Genomic DNA, 23,059 nt, shown 5'->3' on the forward strand with positions numbered 1-23,059 from the left:
CCTCGTTTGTGCAAATGTCACTTTAGTTGGTCTCTCCTCTTGCATGATTCAGAACCTAGTCTCTGCTAGCGCAACATCATTTGCACTAGTGGAATGACAGAGTTGGGTACTGTCCTTGAACCCGTACACCGCCTTAAGGGTTCTACCTTTAAAGCCAGCCTAAAAGCCATTTTAAATTTCAAAAAATTAAAAAGGGAGAGGTTTCACATCCTTCTTAAAGGCACCACCCACCCATTTATGATCCTTACCTGTACGTTTCGATTTCAAGGCTGAGACCCGCTTTGACTTGCAGGAGTTCATGGTAGTCCTTCAGATACTCTGCGATGGACATAGTTAGGAAGTGCTTTTCTTCTTCAAGGGCTTCAATTATCATCTACACCAAAACACAAAGATTGCTATATAAACTGTAACATGAGTGAGCTTATGGGCTGGCTAGCTAAACCTCTTGCAATGGCCAGATTTGTATGGCTCAAAGACTGATCTGAAAAGATGATTGGGTATCTGGTCCTGTTTAAAATCTCCAGGGAAGGAGGTTCACCATTGACATCTGCTTAGAAGAACTGTCAGCAACAGTCCTGTGCCTGACTGTGTGAGAGTTAAAAGTGGGGAAGGGATATGGCCACGCAGGCTAGCCCTGCTCCAGAGGTCCTTCTCCCCTCAATTCCCAAACTTCTTGCACAATTAGGAACCCAACTTTTATCTGGGTTCTAGATACGGCTAGCCCTTTAGACAGAACACTGGCACATCTTGTATTTATTACATTCCTACTCCACTTTTTTTTCCAAGGAGCATCATTCTTCTCCTATTGTATCCTCATAACAACCTTATGAGGTAAGTGAGGCTGAGGGTTAGTGATTGGTAATCGGTGGCCCAGTGGATTTCATAGCTAAATGAAGATTTGACCCTGCATCTCCCCAGTCCTAGCTTGACACTCTAACCACTACACCACATGACCTCAGAGACTGCTGCCAGTTCTGGCTGGTATCAACTCTTAAACTCAAAAATTGGTTCTTCCCATCCAGTGATGTGAGATTCATTAACTGGAGATGACAGACTATTTTCTACATGAGGCTTTTTAACCCACTCCTTTACCAAGGCTTCTGCTTCCAGATTCTTTGTGGGATTAAGACCGACTCCTTTATGCATGTTTTTTTTCTGTGTGTTTTTTCCTCTTCCTTTCTATATGTTCCATTACACAGCCACTAGGTTGTACTGTGGTATAGAGGAATTGTACAATTACACTACATTTCTATAACACCCTTCAGAAAAAATACTAGACTTTCCTTGTTAGGAAGAAAAACACAATAATGTTTGCAAAGCACAGGAGAGGCTCCAGAGGATGACAACATCATGTAAAGGACCAGCAAACTACTGTGAGGGAGGAATCACAAGTGCACAATAAAGGCCTCGTATAGAAAGGCTCAGGATGGGTGACAATTTTGTTTGGTTCATTTTTTGATAAGAACATACCAAACTTTGCAAATGTCTTCGTAAATGGGATGGAAAGAACTTGAGATTTAAAAGAATGTGTGTGGAAGAAAGAGAAACTGACGGATTCGTCCATCCAGGCAGAGGCCTTTGAGTACTTAGCTCGTAAAAGTCTGGGTTTGAATCCCTGTGTATTCAGCCATGTTTGTGGTGCTGAATTACGGTTGCCACCTCTTTCCTTCCTGACAGGCTCCTCATCTTTAACAGTGACATGGTAGACAGGTCCAATAAAGTCCCCTCCATGCTGGGAATAGCTGCATCTATTGAATCTGGCTGTTGCAGATGGGTGTGAATTTCATTTTGGTTCTTTTTTGATAAGAATTTACCAACATTGCCAATGTCTTCAGAAATGGGACATAAAAAGCCTTTACTTGACTTAAACATTTTGAACATGGGAGAAAGTGAAACTGACAGATTCGTCCATCCCTGCTGCATGTGGCACACACCTTGTACATGCAACAGCAATAAATACTCTCTGGACTATAAGGAAGGCTGAGCGCCGAAGAGTTGATGCTTTCAAACTGTGGTGCTGGAGAAGACTCTTACGAGTCCCCTGGACTGCAAGGAGGTCAAATCAGTCCATCCTAAAGGAAATCAACCCTGACTGCTCATTGGAAGGACAGATACTGAAGCTGAGGCTCAAATATTTTGGCCACCTAATGCAAAGAGAAAACTCCCTGGAAAAGACCCTGATGCTGGGAAAGACTGAAGGCAAAAGGAGAAGGGGACGGCAGAGGATGAGATGGCTAGATAGCATCACGGATGCAATGAATATGAACCTGAGCACACTCTGGGAGAGAGCGGAGGACAGGAAGGCCTGGCGTGCTCTGGTCCATGGGGTCACGAAGAGTCGGACACGACTGAACGACTGAACAACAACAACCCAGTGATCTATGGTACCTCACACCAATATGTGGATCCTGGACAAGACAGACATATGCAGGACAGGACACATAACTGTGCCAGGAGCCACATCTTGTCCTCATGTTGTCTTCCTCTGCTGTTTACTAAGGCCTTTAGACTCCAGAGAGCACCAGTTAGTTTACTTATGGCACAATCCTATGCATGTTTAGACAGAGAAAAGGCCTACAATTCCCAGCATGCCCCAGCCAGCTCTGTAGGCCTTTTCTCTGTCTAAACATGTGTAGGATTGCACCCTTAATTCTGCAGCTGAAGTAAAACACACTCACACAGCTTCGCGAGAGGAAAATGCTTGTCTCCTGCTGGCTGGCTTGACGGGAATTCATGCAGTAATTCACTGTGATAGGCGAGTGTTGAAATGCAGATTTTACCCATCTCCTTTAGAACACTACTGAATAGATTCTCTAAGCTCACAGAAGAAGAAGAAAGAAAAGCAAGTCTCCAGTTGACTCCAAGGGAGAAAATATAGCAATGTTCAAACTACAGCAACTTGGGGTTTTGTTTTATATCCAAAAATCCAGGACACTCTTCCTTCAGTTCTCTCTGCTCTAATTTTTTCCCCCAGAGCGTTGAGGGTAGTTTGAAAGTGGGATCACCACTCATGGGGCATCTCTACACCAGCCTAAAATCCTGAATTTAAAACGGGAGCTTTCTGCTTCCATTTTAAATGCAGGATCATGACTCCCTTTTTCACCCGCTTCCTTCCCTGCTCCCCTTTCCCCCTCCTTCTCCCCGTATCTGAGTCCTCCATTATCTTTCACTGATCTCGCTCCTCTTCTTGCCGCTTTTCCTCTTTTCACGGAGGGAACTCAAGCGGAACTCAAAAGGGTAATTGGATAGCTCATTATCTACGATCTATTTAAAAATGGAACAACGGGCATTTAGTGCAGGAGACGCCTTGAATGATCACGGCGTCATGTAAACAGCCCACAAACTTTCATGAAGGGGCAATCTCAATCACAAGATAAAAGTTCCGTGTGAAGGAGTCCAAAAGCTCAGTGTGAAGGAGCCCATGGTGGATACATTCATCCCACTTTTACGTCTGGTTAACAGGTTTTGTTATTTGAAAATCCCTGTAATGCCTGTTTAACTAGAGGCAACATCAGAACAAAAGAAATGGGCAAACATACCACAGGAAGTAACACCTCTCTCTAACCACAGTCAAAACTCTTAGGGCGCATCCTACGCACGCTTTGGCAGAAAAAAGTCCTACAACTCCCAGCATGCCCCAGCATGACTGGCTGGGGCACACTGGGAGTTGTAGGACATTTTTCCTGCTTAAACGTGCATAGGATTGTGCCCTTAGAAACTCTTGTTTGTTTCTTGCCATAGAAATGTTGGCCACTGTGTGAACAGAATCCTGGACAGGAACAGCCCTTGGTCTGATCCAGCATGGCTCTTCTTACGTTGCCCCAGTGATGTCCTGGTAGTGTCATAAACATCATTCATCCATCTTGAACAATGTAAAGACCTGAATTTAAGTATAACATTAATCAAAGGCACAAGTACAGGACGGAGGAGACTTTGCTTGGCAAATCTAGGTCTCTTAGTTGAGCACAAGCTGAACATGAGCCAGCAGTGTGACGCAGCTGTTAAAAAAGCTAATGCAATTTTAGGCTGCATTAACAGATGTATAATGTCCAGATCACAGGAAGTAATTCTTTCACTCCATTCTGCACTAGTCAGGAGTACTGTGTCCTGGTCTGAGCACCACATTTTAAGGAGGACATTGACAAACTAGACCACATCCGGAGAAGGGTGACCAGGATGGTGAGGGATCTGGAAACCAAGTCCTATGAGAAATCGTTGAAAGAGCTGGGTATGTTTAGCCTGGAGAGAGAAAAAAAACTGAGGGGCGACATGATAACTCTCTTCAAATACATGAAGGACTGTCACACAGAATATGGCACACGCTTGTTTTCTGTTGCTCCACAGGGCAGAACTTGAAGCAATGGGTGAAAATAACAGGGAAGCAGATTTTGGCTAAATCATTAGGAGAAACTTCCTAACGGTACAAGCTTTTCAGCAGTGGAGCAGACTGCTTTGGGAGATGCTGGGCTCTCCTTCGCTGGAGGGATTCAAGCAGAGGCTGGAAAGCCACCTGTTAGGAATACATCCAGCACTATAGATCCTGGACTGAGTAACGGGTTGGACTAGTTGACCTCCAGGGTCCCTTCTAACTCCACGACTATCATCAGGAGAAAATAAAAATTACACCCTCTCCTTCCAATATGTGCTTTTATGCACATATGCAAATTTTGCAAAACACGGCCCCTCCAAGAAATTCCTGACTTGTGTTGCAGATAACTTCCTTCTACAGAAGGTGGAGGAAGGAACTAGAGTATTGGCTATCCTTGACTTGATCCTAACCAACAGAGATGGCTTAGTGGATAAAGCAGGAGTTACAAGAACTCTGGGGGGAAGTGACCATGTTATACTTGAATTCTTGGTTCTAAAGGAAGCAATAGCCGAGTGTAGCCAAACACATACCCTGGATTTTAGGAAAGCCAATTTTAATAAACTCAGAACAATAAGTAAGGCCCCATGGCAAGTGACTCTAATCAGAAAAGGAGTCCAAGATGGGAGGGAGATTTTTAAAAAGGAAATTCTCAAGGCATAATTACAAACAATTCCACCAAGAAGAAAAGGCAGAAGACAACAGAAGAAGCCAATGTGGCTTCACAAAAAGCTTAGAGATGACCTGAAAACAAAAAAGGACACATATAGGAAGTGGGAGGAAGGACAAGCTACAAAGGAAGAGTGCAGGCAGGTAGCACAGAATTTCAGGGATGGTGTCAGGAAGGCTGAAGCGGAGAACGAGCTGAGGTTAGTGAGGGATGCTAAAAGCAACAAAAAGGCTTTATTCAGATATGTGCATGGTGCTGGAGAAGACTCTTACGAGTCCCCTGGACTCAAGGAGGTCAGATCAGTCCATCCTAAAGGAAATCAACCCTGAGTGCTCATTGGAAGGACAGATACTGAAACTGAAGCTCAAATATTTCGGCCACCTAATGCAAAGAGAAAACTCTCTGGAAAAGACCCTGATGCTGGGAAAGACTGAGGGCAAAAGGAGAAGGGGATGGCAGAGGATGAGATGGCTAGATAGCATCACTGATGCAATGAATATGGACTTGAGCACGCTCCAGGAGAGAGTGCAGGACAGAAAGGCCTGGCGTGCTATAGTCCATGGGGTCACGAAGAGTCGGACACGACTGAACGACTGAACAACAACAACAACAACAAAAAGACAGAGGAAAGAAATGGTGGTTCAACTATTAAATAAGGATGGCAAAATGATAACAGATGACAAGAAAAAGACAGAAGTGTTCAATTCCTACTTTGGCTCAGTCTTCTCCCAAAAGAGGGTCTATGAGCCCCCTGGCAAAGGCGAAGTACAGGCTGAAGGGGCAGGATTGCAGTTTGAGATCGATAGGCATATGGTCAAGGAACACTTAATTACTTTGAATGAGTTCAAATCTCCAGGGCCAGATGAACTGCACCCTAGAGTAATAAAGGAACTGGCAGAAGAACTCTCAGAACCGCTGTCTATTCTCTTTGAGAAATCATGGAGGATGGGGCAAGTGCCAGATGACTGGAGGAGGGCTAATGTTGTCCCTATCTTCAAAAAGGGCAAAAAGGAGGAACCTGGGAACTACAGACCAGTCAGTCTGACATCAATCCCTGGGAAAATTCTGGAGCAGATGATAAAGCAACCCATCTGTAAGCACCTTGAAAACAATGCAGTGATTACTTGAAGCCAACATGGATTTGTCAAGAACAAATCCTGCCAGATGAATCTGATCTCATTTTTTGATCAGGTCACCTCCCTTGTGGACTGTGGGAATGCTGTGGACATAAATACCTCGACTTCAGCAAAGCTTTCGACAAAGTGCCCCATGATACCCTGATGAGCAAACTAGCTCAAAGTGGGCTAGATGAAACAAAGATCCAGTGGATCCACAGTTGGCTACAGAATCGGACTCAAAGAGTGCTTATCAATGGGATCTTCTCAAACTGGGGAGAAGTAACGAGCGGGGTACCGCAGGGCTCAGTCCTGGGCCCAGTGCTCTTCAACATTTTTATTAATGACTTGGAGGAAGCGGTGCAGGGAATGCTGATCAGATTTGCAGATGACATAAAACTAGGCAGGATAGCTAATACCCTGGAAGACAGAAACAAAATTTAAAGTGATCTTGATAGGCTGGAGTGCTGAGCTGAAAACAACAGAATGAAATTTAATAGGGATTAATGCCAGGTTCTGCACCTAGGGAAAAAAAACCCAAATGTACAGTTACAAGATGGGGGATATTTGGCTCAACAATACTACAAGCGAGAAAGATCTTGGAATTATTGTCGATCACAAGTGGAATATGAGCCAACAATGTGATGTGGCTGCAAAAAAGCCAAATGCTATTTTGAGCTGCATTAATAGAAGTATAGCTTCCAAATTCCAGGAAGTACTAGTTCCCCTCTACTCAGCACTGGTTAGGCCTCATCTGGAGTACTCTGTCCAGTTCTGGGCATCACACTTTAAGAAGAATGCAGACAAACTGGAAAAGGCTCAGAGGAAGGCAATGAAGATAATCAGGGGACTGGAAACAAAGCCCTATGAGGAGAGACTGAAAGAACTGGGCATGTTTAGCCTTGAGAAGAGAAGACTGAGGGGAGATAGGATAGTGCTCTTCAAGTACTTGAAAGGCTGTCACAGACAGAAAGGCCAGGATCTCTTCTCGATCATCCCAGAGTGCAGGACATGGAATAATGGGCTCAAGTGACAGGAAGCCAGATTCCGGCTGAACATTAGGAAAAACTCCCTGACTGTTAGAGCAGTACAATGGAACCAATTCCTTAGGGAGGTGTTGGGCTCTCCCACACTGGAGGCATTCAAGACGAGGCTGGACAGCCATCTGTCAGGGATGCTCTGACCTGGATTCCTGCACTGAGCAGGGGGTTGGACTCGATGGTCTTATAGGCCCCTTCCAACCCTACTATTCTATGATTCTATGTCTAATTCAGTTGGACTACAAGAGTGCAATCCTATGGCCCCTGGGAAAGCATCCCAGGGACCATAGGAATGTTCAGAAGAACACTTCCAAAGTCAGAGACAGTGCTCCAACCTCGGAAGGGGGAGTTGGAGATATGTCCCCACTCCCCCACCCCATCACAGCTGGCGTGGAAAGAACCAGACTGGCTGCCCTCCGAGGTTGTAAAATTGATCCTGGGTGTGGAGGAAAGGCAGTGTTCTGATGGGCATAGAGGGGAGGAATGTTCAGAAGTTATCCTGAGCCTCCTTCAGCCTCCTGCCCTCCCCCTCCAAAGCTGAAAAGCCCATCTGGCAAAAGTCAGGAAAGACGAAGAAAGGGAGGCGAAGATCGCCTCTGTTGCTCCTCCTGACCTGCCAGCTTCAACCTGGCAGGGCACAGGAATCTTGAAAGCCTCAAAGTTCGGAGGCTTCTGAGCAGCAAGGACACAATTGAAAGGATTGCACTCCCAATCTACCTTCTTTAGTAACAATCCTCAGTAGTGAGTGCAGAGAAGAAGAAGAAAAAATTATGCACACACAGATTTATTGGTAGTTCTTCACATTTTCTTTATCTTTGAGATGCATTTCATTTCTCATTTGTAAGCTGCACTGGATACCTTTGTAAGAAAGCAGGATCAAAATAATACACTAACCTAAACTAACACACATGCGACACAGGATAACTGTTAAATCTGATTCAAGGGAGAACAGCAATTAAATAAAAGCCAGATAAGCTTACTTGAACTTCCAGAAAAATACGTATTGATGAGCAAAGCCGCTGCACTTTCCCAATAAACAGCATTTATAGTCAACTGGCTCCTTATGAAGGCATAAATAAAAGTAAACTCTGGAACAAGCCATTAAAGCTCTTTCCTTCTTAGGGCATCCTTCCATGCAAAGTGCAGGGTTTATAAAAATGCAAATTGCATCAGCTGGTGGGGGTGTGGTAAAGGGATTGGAGCAGGCCTGGAGAGGGAATTTAACACTCTCCTCTGCTGCCTTGGTCCTGGGAAAAATCCCACTTCGTGCCAGTGGTGGTGAGGATTTGCTCCCAATGCAAATACTGGCCTTAGAAGAGGGATGTTCCTCAGGACAGAGGCAGCTGAGAAAAGGCTTACATTTCCCTGTAATTACACACCCAGCCACACACAGCTAATTTAAAAAACATGCACTTCAGCTACAAAGACATATTTAACGTCAGCTCTTGTATGGCTCTTAATCTTTAGGACAGTAGAATTGTAGACCAAAGGCCTAACTACTCAACCATTCTCTTCACACCGTAGCCAGCCAGATGCCCCAATGGGAAAGCCACAGGCAGGACATGAGTGCAATAGCACCCTCCCTCCCACGTTTCCCAGTGACTGGCCTGGAGAGGCATGCTGCTAGGAATGGATCACATGAAACGGGAAGTGAGCCAGGTAAACCCTGAGCAGATCTTGAAGTATTCTGTCCATGCCGAGTCCCATGATCCAAGAACTGATACTACTGGAGGTAGTCCTGAAGATAACAGATATATATAGCCATCATGACTAGTAGCTAGCCACAGGAGGCAGTTGGGGATTTCCATGCGATGGCTAAGGGGAGAGGAGAGGTATGTGTGAGTGTGAGAGAGAAAACAAGGCATCTTGGAGTTTTGGGAAAGAAAAGTGGAAGCAGAGAGAGAGAGAGAGAGAGAGAGAGAAGAGAGAGTTAGCTGATGGCACCTTAGAAGTGTGTGTCTCTCTTTCAAGATCTGATGTGGTTTTAGCCGTTTAAATTATTTATTGTTTTATACTGTTTAAACTGATTTTATCTGCACGCTGCCCTGAGATCTTAATGATATAGGGTGGAATACAAATGTTTTAAATAAATAAATAAATAATAAAATACATGTGGGCCAGCGTATCAGCTGCCTTGTAAGACTGCCTACAGTTTGCCTCTACTTATGCCAGCCTTATAACATTTCTGGAAATTTTTAAGCCACGGAGGGAAAAACCTAAGATCTTTTTGAAAAAACCCAGATTTTTTTTTGAAAAAAATGAAAAATATGCAATATGTCTTTTAAGCCCTCTTTACACATCTAAAGCCCTCTTTACACATCTTTACACATTTTATGTCCCTTTAGGGACATAAAATATATTAGGTATAACATGGTTTGCTCATAAAGTTATCATTAACATTAAAAACATTGAAAGTAAACTCAGTACACTAGTAATTATTGTCTGAATAAACTACACTTTCAAATGTAATATACCCAACACGACAGTGGTAGCAGAGATGCTTTATATGTGCCACAAAGTCCCTAGGTTTGGTCCACGGCAGATCCATATAAGTCTTCTTAAGTACCAGGTGCCGAGAAAGATCTCTGCCAAAGAGTGGATGCCAGCCACAGTAAACAATACTGGTTTAGATGTGGAGGAGAACGGGTAACAAAGAAAAGAGGGGTAGGCACCTGCCAGGGGACACTTCTTATCAGATCCAATCTCGGGGGCTTACAAGTCTGCTCTTCATAGGACGAAGACCAGCCACTGAAACTGAAGCCCATGGAAGCAGTGAAGGCATCATCTCCCAAGAACCACCAGGTGGATCCAGATGTGGTCTTGGCATCCAAAAATAAATACATAAGGTGTATTCCTTGGAATCAGATATTGGCCTAATGGAGTCATACCTCTTATCTATAAACAAATAAACATTGATGTTTTGTTTACTTTAACCATGTTTAGGAATTACATCTGAATAGCTGAACCATCATTGGCTGCAAACCAAGAGATAAAACCATGGTTTGAAGAGGGTTTGCAAGCCATCACTTGCAGAAACAACTGCTAACTTTATAGCTGCATCAAACAAATATGTGCAAGGTGGTTTTCCAGCCTCTGCTTCCAGGGTGACAAGAAGGTCCAGTTGATGTCCCCCTCTACAGTCCCACAGGGAGGACCAGGCCATACAGAACTTAGCAAAATAAATCATGGTTCCACTGTATCTTGATAAATCAGGGTTACAATAATGAAGCATTGTTGGTGCTAACCATGGTTAAGCGTTATGCTTAACCACTGGGCTATTTATTTATTTGATAGATTGTCATGCTTTGCATCTTTCAAAAGTAGACAGCTGGTTCTGTTAACAGTTTGCAACCTCAGCAGACCACTCACACAAGTGGCATTTTGAAAATCCAGGAACACAAAATCCCAATACATCGCATGCCCGTAACTCCAATGGCCTTTGTACACAAAGCATTAACGAGATGAGCACAGACAACAGAGATCTACCAGTGTGTGAATAAAAGGACCAATAGGAACAAAAGAAACGTCGCCTTCAGAAAACAGAGGGACAGTTCTGCATGCTGGATCAGTGAACTCTAATCACCTGCATATACTGATCTAACTACACACACACGCACAAAATAACACCAGTTGACTCAAGACGTTTTGCCACCCTAGGAAGGGTGGCTCACCTGAACACTGCAAAGCATTCTTGGACACATTCTCCATCTCAGCTGAGTGCTGGCCATACCAGGAGCAGCACAAGGATAGAGACTCGCAGGCTATTTCTGGGACGGGAAACGCCCCTTGCAAAGTACTGCCTGAAGCAGCTACCTAGTTTGCCTGCATGGCTGACCTGACCCTGCACAAGCATTAAGAAAAAGCAGCGTTTTAATGCTAAGGGACAGTAGGGATGTACTAATTCTGTTAAATCCATTCCTACCGTGTTTCACAGATTGTCAGCCAGCTTTCATCCCGCTGTCTGCTCATCGATATCATTGGAATTTTTTTCTACTTGCTCTACTTTGCAGTAGTCCTAACGCGCACTTGAGAAATGGGCTAGCGCTGATTAACTGATGTGCATTGGCACAACTGCACATTGGTGCAAGTGCACATTAGTGCTAATCCCCCCCCCCCGGTGAAAAACTGGTCCGCAGAATCCACACAACCTGGAAAAAGCTGGTCCACTGTAGAATCCGCAGGTCAGACTGATAGAAATCCGAACTCGTCTGAATTTGTTGCGGATTTCTTCGACATCCCTAAGTAAAAGGGTAGGGGAAGGTGGCCATAATCCAAAAGCATGTGGGGCCTTGCTCTTTTAAGACATTCAAGGGGGGGGGACACATTCTATAAGATGTAGCTTTCCCTTCATGCCACTTCAACTCTGCTTCAGAACTCCTAGGGCTGGGATCATATAAGTACATTCATCACTTGATGACTGTGGCATCAAGTGAGAACTTGCACGGAATAATACCTAGGGAGGTGGTGGGCTCTCCCACACTGGAGGCATTCAAGACGAGGCTGGACAGCCATCTGTCAGGGATGCTCTGACTTGGATTCCTGCATTGAGCAAGGGGTTGGACTTGATTTATTTATTTCATTTCTATACCGCCCAATAGCCGAAGCTCTCTGGGCAGTTCAATGGCCTTGTAGGCCCCTTCCAACCCTACTATTCTATGATTCTATAATGAGCTACCACAGATTATGTGACTAAGGCAGGGGTTGTTGAACCTCTTTCAGCCCAAGGGCCAAATTCCATTTTGGGGGCTGCATTCCAGTGGTGGGTGGGGCTGAAGGCAAAAGGGGTGTGGCCAAAAAGCAGCATATTGAAGCTCAAAGTTCAGCCTGCCAGTCACTAAGCCTCAGGAGAAGTATTTCAATGGTGTAGGATGGGGGCAGGGGCTGCACAACAGCAGGGAAACACCCAAATGATCACTGGTCAGGGGAAGGGGGCATTGCCAGCCGGGGAACCCCAGAGGGCCCTGGACTATGGCAACTAAAGTAGGATGTAGCAAAGATTTGTAAGATTATGAATGATGTGGAGAAAGTGGATAGAGAGGATTTTTCTCCCTCTCTCCTAATATTAGAACTCAGGGTCATCCAAAGAACTTGGCCAGCAGGGGATTCTGAACGTATAGAAGGAAGCACTTTTCACACAGTGGGTTGGCTCCAGACTCCATGGACAACTGGTTGGCCACTGTGTGAACAGCATGCTGGACTAGATGGACCTTGGTCTGATCCAGCAGGGCTCTTCACATATTCTTACCATGCTCTGCCGCCCCACGTTCCTGATTAGTGGCAGAGGTGTTGTAGCACCCCTCTTGCCACATTGCAGGCAACTGGCCCTCCACAGAACAGAAAGCTGCCATTCCATCCTGCCATTCCCCATACTTGCACTGTAGCCAAAAGCCCTGCAGGAACAACATGGCAAGATGCCGCTAACTGAAATTTAGACCTGGCTATGCTATTCTAGGCACCCTCGGGGAAGGAGTGTGAAAAGGGGTGGTGCTCGGTCTGTCTCGTTCTCCCCCCCACCCTGCAGAGGGAACATCATGTCCTGTGCTGGGACTCTGGAAGCCAAACATTTTCAGACCTCTGATCCTTTTGTTTTATAGCATCTTTCCCCAACCTGGTGCTGGCTGGAATGATGGGAGTTTTAGACCAAAATCTCTGAAGGGGATGTCAGACTGGGGGCGGCTGTTCTACAGGATGAGGAAGCAACATTTCCTGCCTTAGTTTGATTCTGCACCACTGCTTGAAAGTGTGCGCCACGGGGCATAGTGCGAAGACAGCCACAGGTGCAACCACCCACAACACGGTGAAATCCAAGAAAGACCAAAATGCGGTTATAAAATTGCAATGGTGACTTTTGCTCAAAAATGGAAAGGGGGTGCGGTGGAGAGAAGAACTGTCTTAAATGTCTGCCCAGAAATATCTCCGCACAACTGTGCATGCTTTTCACCCACCCCAGACTCGCACCAAAAACTGTCTTCAGCAATGCTGAAGCGAAGGTGGTGTGGGCCTGACGAGCAGCAGCGGCACAAGGTGTCCCGCCGACTGAGGCAAGAGGACACCCTGCCTCATGGGAGAGCTGGCCCTGCCCGTCAGCTCCTTGAATGGGAGAACACAGGGAGCCCCATGAAAGAATAGGATAATAAGTGTTTAAAACCTTCTTGCCCAGCTCCTCCCGCTGAAGATAAAGAGAGACCTGTACCACAGAAGCCCCTAATTAAAGGAAAACCAACGGATGCGTAAAGCGAGTCAAATTCCAAACAAAATCCTTGTGCATTAACTAAATATATAATTTAGTGGTTATCTACGGGAAACTTAACAGTGCAATCCTGTGCACGTTTATTCAGAATGAAGCCCCACAGTGTAAATGGGGCTTACTCCCAGGTAAGCAGGCGCACAATTGCAGCCTTACCTAACTATCCACTGACAAGTTTGGAGATGGTGGGAACTTCCAGATGAGGCTTTTACTGTGTAGGCGGCGGACGCCTCGTCCATGGAATTTCACAGAGGGACATCTTCGATTTGTAACCCTCCCACATTTTCCCACCGCTTCGTCCAACTTTTTTCTTACCACAATAAAAATCTGTTAAGCAGGGAAAGACTGAATAGCTCCACAAGGCCTTTTAGAGAGCAATCCTACCTGGATAGGTGGCCGCCTCCTAACTCAGAGGTGACCGCCTATCCAATGCAGGGCGGGTGGAGTGTGGAGGGGATCTTCTCCTCTGTGCTTTGGCCGACCTGCATTTGCGGCTACATGGCCGATTTTGGCTGTCTAGCCGCAGGGCTTCAGAGCGGGGTCAGGGAGGTCAGACGAAGCATAGAAAACCTCATACTGGCACTTCGGCACTCCCCGCCCCCAGAAATGCCCCCTTTTGCCCCGCTCTGCGCTGCTCTTCTGAGCCCGGAGCCCAGGGATGATCCGTGCCACCTATGAGGTGGTGAGGGAAGGGGTGGGGAGGCGGTTTTCCGGGAATTGGTTGGAGGTCGGCTCCCGAAAACCAAACAATCCTATGGCCGTCTAGCTGCTGTCTAGTGGCTGTAGGATTGCACCCTGAGACAAATAACTCTAGGAGTCCTCCCTCCGGAAGCACCCCATAGCAGCCTGCATGAACTGTAAGCTAAACGGATCTTGTTCGCTCTAGAAGCAGGAGCTACTGACTCTGAACTTGGCGAGGGTGTTTTGTTTGCCTTTAATGGCTATGTGATAAGCAGGACAGCCAGCTAGGATCTCCCCTATCACACCACCCTTACACTGAGAAAAGCCACACACGTCAATGCTGATATAGTGTAGGGGGCCAAAGTGTAAATTCAAATATCACTGAAGACATTCACTCGCCAGATAGCTTTGGACCAAATGTAATTCTCTCTCAGCCTCCCTCTGCTGCCATTTCGGGGTAAAACCCAACAAAAGCCCTACTTAGGGTAGACCCATTGAAATGAATGGGACTCGAAGTTAGTCATGACTAACTTAAGTCCCATTCATTTCAATGGGTCTACTCTAAGTATGGTTTATGTTGGGTTTTACCCTGGGAATGCTACTAACCTACCTGACAGAGTTGTTGTCAGGTTTACTAGGATAACGTATGCGGAGTGCTTTGGACCATTTGAAGCACTGGATGAATTCAAAATTACTACATAACTGTCTGGCATCAATTCAAGGCACAGGAGCTCTCTGCCACGAGGGAAGAAGAGCTGGCAACCCTATTGGAGCGGATGAGAAGCAGTAAATGAACTATCCCCTTCAGAACAGGATATGGAGAGGCTGAGCCCCATTGGATCAAGCCAAAGGTCTTATCTAGCCCACCATCCTGATTCCTACAAGGGCCAGACGGATGCTTACAAGCAGGCCTGGCAGAGGCTGGTGGCTCTGATGTCAGCGGGGTGGTGAATCTGCTCTGGGCTTCAGTCAGCACCAGTCAGTACTCTGAAGGTGCTGACTGAAACCCGGAGCGTATTCGCCCCACTGACACTGGAGCCAGCAGCCATCCTCTGAGCAAGGCATCCCCTTTGGCTTCTCTCCATCATGGCGACGAGGTATACTGCCATGGTACACGGAGGTTCCTTTCCTCTCCCTTGGCTGCTGGGCGCTGACAGCCCGGCCCCGCTGCACGAATTCGCCCTCCCCGGCCGCCCCACCTGGTACTCGGCCAGCTCCGCGCCCTGGCGCTCTTGCTGCGCCAGGCGCTCCTGCGCCAGGCGCTCGGCCAACGCGCTCAGCTCCCGGCAGCGGCGGCGCAGCTCGTCGAGGTGCCGGCGGCTGCGGTCGTTGCGGGCGCGCAGCTCCGCCGCGTTCTCCCGGCCGAGGCGCCCCTCGAGCTCCTGCGCAGCCCGCAGCTCGGCCTCGTAGCGCTCCAGGCTCTGGCCGCAGCTCCAGCTCAGCACCAGCGCGCAGGCGTCCTCCGGCTCCCGCCGGGCGACGCGCCCGGCCTGGGCGGGCGGCGGCAAGGCCGGCAGGGGCGCGGGCCGCCGCCGCGCCTCCCGCAGCCGCCCGTGCTCCAGCAGCAGGCGCTCCAGCAGCGCCTCCAGGGCGGCGCAGGCGGCCCGCAGGCGCTCCAGCCGCTGCCGCTGCTCGGCCAGCGCGGGCGCCAGGCGGCGGCGGCGCAGCTCCTCGCACCGCGCGCCCCAGCTCTCCAAGCGCGCCCGCTCGCGGCGCAGCGCGTCGCGCTCCAGCTCGGCCGCGCCCTTGGCCCGGCGCAGCTCGGCCACCGCCCGGCGCAGCGCGGCCACCTCGCCCTCGTGCTGCTGCGGGAGGCAGACGCGCCGCTCCCGCCCGCGCAGCGCCGCCAGCTCCTGCGCCAGGCGCCGGTTCTCCAGCTCCAGGGCCCGCACCCGCGGCACGTAGAGCCGCAGGCGGGAGTTGAGCTCCCGCAGCTCGCTCTGCTCGTCCCACTCCGCCCGCTGCATGGTTGCTTCTCGCGGATCAGCCTCGGGGCGACGCCGGCCGGCCGGCTGGCTGGCTGGCTCCCTGCTCCTCGCAGCCGGCCGCGGGGCGCTCTGCCGCTCCGGCTCTTCGCGCGGCTGCGGCTGCAGCTGCTCGCCTGGTTTGGCCGGGGACGGCCGGCGAGGCAGGGCGCGCAGGGGGTGGGGACAGAGAGCCGACGGCACGGGGAGCGGAACGGCGCCCCCGGCTGGCGTCCCTCGCCCCGTCGCGGTTTCCCTGGAGCAGGGCCGGTTGAACTCGCTCTGCTCGCCCAGCGCGTTTGGGGTTGGAGAAGAAAAATCCGAAGCGCCCACCCAGGGCTGGGCCTCGGAGAAACACGGGCCAGGGCGCCCCTCCCGTTTATAGCTCTGTTTTTGTTCAAATAAAGACATTATAGTGCTTTAAAAAATATTGTGAAATTTCAACGAAACGCCAAAGGAAAAAAAATGCAGCTATATACATTTGAAATGCGTAGTTGCTTACAGCAGCCTTCCCCAGCTGGTGCGGTCCAGATGTGTCAGACTACTGTTCCCATCAGCCCCAGCCAGCAACGGCTGTGCTGGCTGGGGGTGATGGGAGTTGTAGTCTGACACATCTCGACCATGCCAGCTTGAGGAAGGCTGGCATTGCTTTATTTATTACATTCCTATACTGCTCAATAGCCAAAGCTCTCTGGGCCGTTCGCAGAAATTAAAACCACAAGTGCAGCACAAAAACACTATAAAATATAAAAGCATTAAAACTATAGCACAAAAGTACAACCAACATAAAATCTAGCAGCAATGCAGAGATTTAAAACAGCAAGAAATTTAAAACGGTATTGCTAAAAGACTAGAATGCTAAAATGCTAAAATTCCTGCGAAAATAAAAAGGTCTTCACCTGGCGCCAGAAATAGTACAATGTAGGCGCCAGGCGAACCTCTCAAGTACTGACCATTGTGTTCACGGTATTTGTAGTGCACACAGCAGCCAGTAACGTCACCTCCAAGTGAAGCCATGTTCCGCTGAATTTGATCTACAATGAAGGAGAAACTGAACACTGAAAATGAAACATACTTTAAAGCAGGGGTGGGTGATGTGTGGCTCTCCAGAGGTTGTCTATGTTGCCCCCGTTGAACATGCAACTGTGATTCCTTTTGGCTTCTGTGGGTGGAATAGAGGGGAGGTGCCATCTTGCCTTTTGCCCCAGGTAGCAAAAGTCTTGGGCGGACCCTGTCTAGAAATTGAGCCTTTCTACATGAGGCATTTATTGTGCACTCTTGAGCACGCTCCGGGAGAGAGCGGAGGACAGTAAGGTCTGGCGTGCTCTGGCCCACGGGGTCCCGAAGAGTCGGGCACGACTGAACAACAACATGGTAGTTTGCGGGTGTTTTACATGATGTTGTCATGCTCCAGGGTTGCTGCTTTCCTAGTACTCCAGTTTAACTTTTGAAGATCAGTCCATATGAGTTAAAGGATCTATCTTTCTGGTTTTTCCTAGGATCTGGATTGGTTATTATTATTATTATTATTATTATTTACATTTCTATACTGCCCGATAGCTGAAACTCTTTGGGCGATTTACAAAGATTAAAAGCATTAAAAATACAATACACAGAGATTAAAAACCATTTACATAAAAAAAGACAAATAGACAATATACACAAAAGAAATCTATATCTAAAACAACTTCAAGCAAACAAACTCAAAAGCAAACAACCATAACCACAAGACATTCCAGGATGGATTAAAACTTATCATATGCTGCTGAATGCCTGGGAGAAGAGAAAGGTCTTAACCTGGTGCCGAAAAGATGACACCAGGCAGGCCTCATCGGGGAGATCATTCCATAATTTGGGGGCCACCACTGAGAAGGCCTTCTCCCTTGTCACTGTCTTCCGAGTTTCCCTCAGTGTAGGCAGCCAGAGGAGGGCCTTAGATAGTATACGGGAGAGGGAGGCACTACGTCAGGTATCGTGGTCCCAAGCCGTGTAAGCCTTTATGGGTTAAAACCAGCACCTTGAATCGGGCTTGGAAACATACAGGCAGCCAGTGCAAGAGGGCCAGAGTCGGTCTTATATGTTCGGACCTTCTGGTTATCAGTCTGGCCAGCACATTTTGCACGAGCTGCAGCTTCTGAACTGTCTTCAAAGGCAGCCCCACGTAGAGTGCATTGCAGTAATCTAACTTGGAGAGAACCAGAGTTTAGACAACTGAAGCCAGGTTATCCCTGTCTAGATAGGGGTGTAGCTGGGCCACCAACTGAAGGTAGTAGAAGGCACTCTGTGCCACTGAGGCCACCTGAGCCTCAAGTGACAAAGATGGCTCAAGGAGAACCCCCAAGCTACGGACCTGCTTCTTCAGCGGGAGGGCAACCCCATCCAGAACAGGTTGAGCACCCTCCATCCAGTCAGCAGAACCATCCACAAACAGCATCTCAGTCTTGTTTGGATTGATCTTCAGTTTATTAACCATCATCCAGTATATTGTTGCAGCCAGGCACTGATTCAGCACATTCACAGCCTCACTGAAGAAGATGAAAAGGAGAAATAAAGCTGTGTGTCATCAGCATACTGATGACAACACACCCCAAAACTCCAGTTGACCGCACTCAATGGTTTCATGTAGATGTTAAATAGCATCGGGGACAGAACTGACCCCTGTGAAACCCCATAGTGGAGAATCTACAGGGCTGAACAATATTCCCCAAGCACCACCTTCTGGAGCTGACCATCCAAGTAGGAGCGAAACAACTGCAATGCAGTGCCTCCCACTCCCAGCTCAGGCAATCATCCCAGAAGGATACCATGGTCGATGGTATCGAAAGCTGACGAGAGATCAAGGAGAATCAACAAGGTCATGCCACCGTCTCTCTCCCGACATAGGTCATCATTCGGGCGCCCAAGGCTGTTCCCATGCCAAACCCTGGCCTGACCCCCGACTGAAATGGATCTAGATAATCAATCCCATCCAAGAGTGTCTGGAGCTGGTTGGCAACCGTCTGCTCAAGAACCTTGCCCAGGAAAGGAACATTTGCCACTTTGTTGTTGTTGTTCAGTTGTTCAGTCGTGTCCGACTCTTTGTGACCCCAAGGACCATAGCACGCCAGGCCTTCCTGTCCTCCGCTCTCTCCCGGAGTGTGCTCAAGTCCATATTCATTGCATCGGTGATGCTATCTAGCCATCTCATCCTCTGCCGTCCCCTTCTCCTTTTGCCTTCAGTCTTTCCCAGCATCAGGGTCTTTTCCAGAGAGTTTTCTCTTCGCATTAGGTGGCCAAAATATTTGAGCTTCAGCTTCAGGATCTGTCCTTCCAATGAGCACTCTGGGTTGATTTCCTTTAGGATGGACTGATTTGACCTCCTTGCAGTCCAGGGGACTCGTAAGTCTTCTCCAGCACCACAGTTCGAAAGCATCAATTCTTCAGCGCTCAGCCTTCCTTATAGTCCAGCTCTCACAGCCATACGTTACTACTGGGGAAACCATAGCTTTGATTTGACAGACCTTTGTTGGCAAGGTGATGTCTCTGCTTCTGACTATGCCGTCTAGGTTTGCCATAGCTTTCCTCCCAAGGAGCAAGCGTCTTTTAATTTCATGGCTACACTCACCGTCTGCGGTGATCTTGGAGCCCAAGAAAATAAAATCTGTCACTGCTTCCATTTCTTCCCCTTCCATATGCCAGGAAGTGATGGGGCCAGATGCCATGATCTTAGTTTTTTTAATGTTGAGTTTCAAACCAGCTTTTGCACTCTCCTCTTTCACCCTCAACAACAGGCTCTTTAGATCCTCTTTGCTTTCTGCCATTAGGGTGGTATCGTCTGCGTATCTGAGGTTGTTGATAACTCTCCCGGCAATCTTAATTCCGACCTGTGATTCATCCAACCCGGCGTTTCTCATGATGTACTCTGCATATAAGTTAAATAAGCAGGGCGACAATATGCAGCCTTGTTGTACTCCTTTCCCAATTTTGAACCAATCGATTTGCCATTTATCCTAATTCAATTATGAAAAAAAACCCCTTAAATTACCTTAGATAATCTAATCTTTCAACATGCATAGATCTCTCTTGTGATCCAAAATATGTGTTAATTTCTGTAAGTTTATAATGTCTCTCTGCTTACTGGTTGTTTTGTAACCATTATACCATGTTTTTTTCATAATGAGGGAAGTTTGGTATTTCTGTGAATGCTTCAAACCCTGGTGTATTTGCACAATACCATAGCACCACTTAGTGGTTGTGTAATGGAACATATAGAAAGGCAGAGAAAGACACACACACCCTGGAAAATCCCACAAAGAATCCGGAAGCAGAAACCACAGTAAAGTGGCAGGTTAAAAGCCTCATGTAGAAAAGCCCCCTGTGTCAAAAACCATAGCTTTGGAATGGGAAGTGAGAGCAGCCCATAGGAATCAATGGAGACATCCAAGATTTTAATGTAGCTGGGATTGGGCACACTGACCCACCCCATAAAATTCCAAAGGGGAACATTTCTGCTCTAACTCAGTTCTTATTTAATGTGAAGCATTAAAACAACACCCTGCTAACTGTCGCAAACTTCAAAGCAAATGCAGTTTATTGTCCCCATATTGAAGGTTGCGAAGGACTGCAGCTGGGAGAGAGTGACTTGCGACAGCCCTGCAGTGTAGTTGACGTCGTATCCTGCAGGTTAGGCTCTGAGGAGTTTACAACTCCGCAGTGTTTTGCAGTGGCATTAGACCCTAACTGCAGGTTAGGGTTGTGCTGAAGCAGAGAGTAGCTTGCATTGCTATCCATTGATTTTATCATATTGCAGGTTGGACTGAGAGAGTAGCATAGAACAACCCTGCAGTGCAGTTCACTGATATATCCCTATTGCATGTTAGAGCAGGGATAGGCAAGGTGGTGCCCACATACACATTTTTTGGTCCCACCATTGTGCCCTAACTCTCCCACTTAAAAAAGAAGAAAAAATTAAGGGCACAACCCTATGCATGTTTAGACAGAAAAGAAAGTCCTACAACTCCCAGCATTTCCCAGCCAACAATAGGATTGTGCCCTAACACATTTTCTTACTAGCAGCTGGGATCATTTCAAAGCAAAGTGATGTATGTATATGCATGCATGTATACAGAGTTTGCCTTCGGTGAACTATTTTTGTTGGTGCTGAAAACTGTCAACAGGGAGGCTTTTTTTCTCCCTCGCTCCTAATACTAGAACTCATTGGGGTCATCCCATGAAGCTGAATGTTGGGAGATTCAGGACAGATAAAAGGAAGGACTTTTTCACACAGCGGATAGTTAAACTATGGAATTCGCTACCACAAGACATAGTGATGGCCACCAACTTGGATGGCTTTAAAAGGGGGGTTAGACAAATTCCTGGGAGAGAAGGATATCAATGGCTACCCTGGAAAAAAAAACGTGTAAAGGAGCCAAGCTTAATCCCGTAAAGAATCCGGAAGCAGAACCCTTGGTAAAAGTGTGGACTAAAAGCCTCATGTAGAAAAGCTCCTATTAGGTTAAGAAGGTTGTGGCAATCCTCTTCATTCTGACTGCCATCTTGGTAGGACAGCCATGTGTCCTATTTTACTGAGAGCAGTCCTTTAAAGAGAGGACAGCCCTCCCTTTAAAGGCATCCTTGGTTTCAGGGGTGGACAACCTGTGGCTCTCCAGATGTTGTCAGACTGCAACCCCATCAGCCCAAGACAGCATAGCCAAAAGTGAAGGATGATGGAACTTGCAGTGCAACAACATTGGGAAGTCCACATATTGTCCACCCCTGGCCTATTTGAAGGGCTGTCCAGTACAAGTCCAGTTTAAAGATAAAAGCCCTATATGAAGGTAGAGCAGAGGCCTTGGAGTTGCCCATCAACAGCTGGCCCAAATCTACACAAAGATGGTTTTTGAGGAGAATCTATTTAAATATGGATTTTCATGAAATTGGGTTAGTTCCTCCCAGGGCAAACAGTAGCCAGTAAGAACATAAGAACTGTCTGCGACAATGGACTGGATGAGGACTAATAAACTGAAACTCAGTCCAGACAAGACCGAGATGCTGTTAGTGGGTGGTTCTGCTGACTGGATGGAGGGTGTTCAACCTGTTCTGGATGGGGTTGCACTCCCCCCGAAGAAGCAGGTCCGTAGCTTGGGGGTCCTCCTGGAACCATCTCTGTCATTTGAGGCTCAGGTGGCCTCAGTGGCACAGAGTGCCTTCTACCAACTTTGGCTGGTGGCCCAGCTATGCCCCTATCTGGACAGGGATAACCTGGCTTCAGTTGTCTATGCTCTGGTAATTTCCAAGTTAGATTACTGCAGTGCACTCCACGTGGGACTGCCTTTGAAGATGGTTCGGAAGCTGCAGCTCATGCAAAATCCAGCAGCCAGATTGCTAACAGGGACCAGAAGGTCCGAACATATAAGACCAACTCTGGCCCACTTGCACTGGCTACCTATATGCTTCCAAGCCTGATTCAAGGTGCTGGTTTTAACTTATAAAGCCCTACATGGCTTGGGACCGCAATACCTGATGGCATGCCTCTCCTGAAATGAACCTACCTGTACACTACGTTCAGCATCTAAGGTCCTCCTCCAAGGGAAGCTTGGAAGGCAGCAATGAGGGAGAGGGCCTTCTCAGTGGTGGCCCCCCATCTGTGGAACAAGCTCCTCAATGAGGTACGCCTGGCACTAACATTATTATCTTTTCGGCGCCAGGTTAAGACCTTTCTCTTCTCCCAGGCATTTGGCAGCACATGATGAGTTTTAATCAGTCCTGGATGTGTCTTTAGTTATGACTGATAGTTAAATGTTGTTTTTAGTTATATCTTGTTTGTGTATATTGTCTGTGTGCTTTTTTGTAAATGGCTTTTAAACTGTTTATATTGTATTTAATGTTTTAATTTCTGTAAACTGCCCAGAGAGCTTCAGCTATGGGGCGGTATAGAAATGCAATAAATAAATAAATAATAAATAAAGAAGAAGAGCCCTGCTGGATCAGACCAAGG

At 47.4% G+C, this 23,059-nt stretch overlaps 1 protein-coding gene across 2 annotated transcripts in view; it reads right to left on the reverse strand.

Annotated features, from left to right (window-relative positions):
* SYNM (synemin) overlaps window positions 1–16,271 on the reverse strand; it is a 38,589-nt gene extending 22,318 nt beyond the window's left edge. The window contains exons 1-2 of one of the 2 annotated variants that reach the window (XM_084817397.1): window positions 15,319–16,271; window positions 249–373 (exon numbers count right to left, since the gene is read on the reverse strand). In XM_084817397.1, coding sequence (XP_084673523.1) covers window positions 249–373; window positions 15,319–16,086 — 893 coding nt within the window. In that variant the 5' untranslated portion in view covers window positions 16,087–16,271. Of the gene's footprint in view, window positions 1–248; window positions 374–2,678; window positions 15,086–15,318 lie in introns of those variants that run through there. The other variant, XM_084817398.1, reaches the window with a different exon arrangement.
* Between the last annotated feature and the right edge of the window lie 6,788 nt (window positions 16,272–23,059).

This window comes from Heloderma suspectum, chromosome 11, assembly GCF_057233095.1.
Source record: "Heloderma suspectum isolate Gila_16-S chromosome 11, 16-S_ref, whole genome shotgun sequence".
In the NCBI taxonomy this organism is placed as follows: Eukaryota; Metazoa; Chordata; class Lepidosauria; order Squamata; family Helodermatidae; genus Heloderma; species Heloderma suspectum.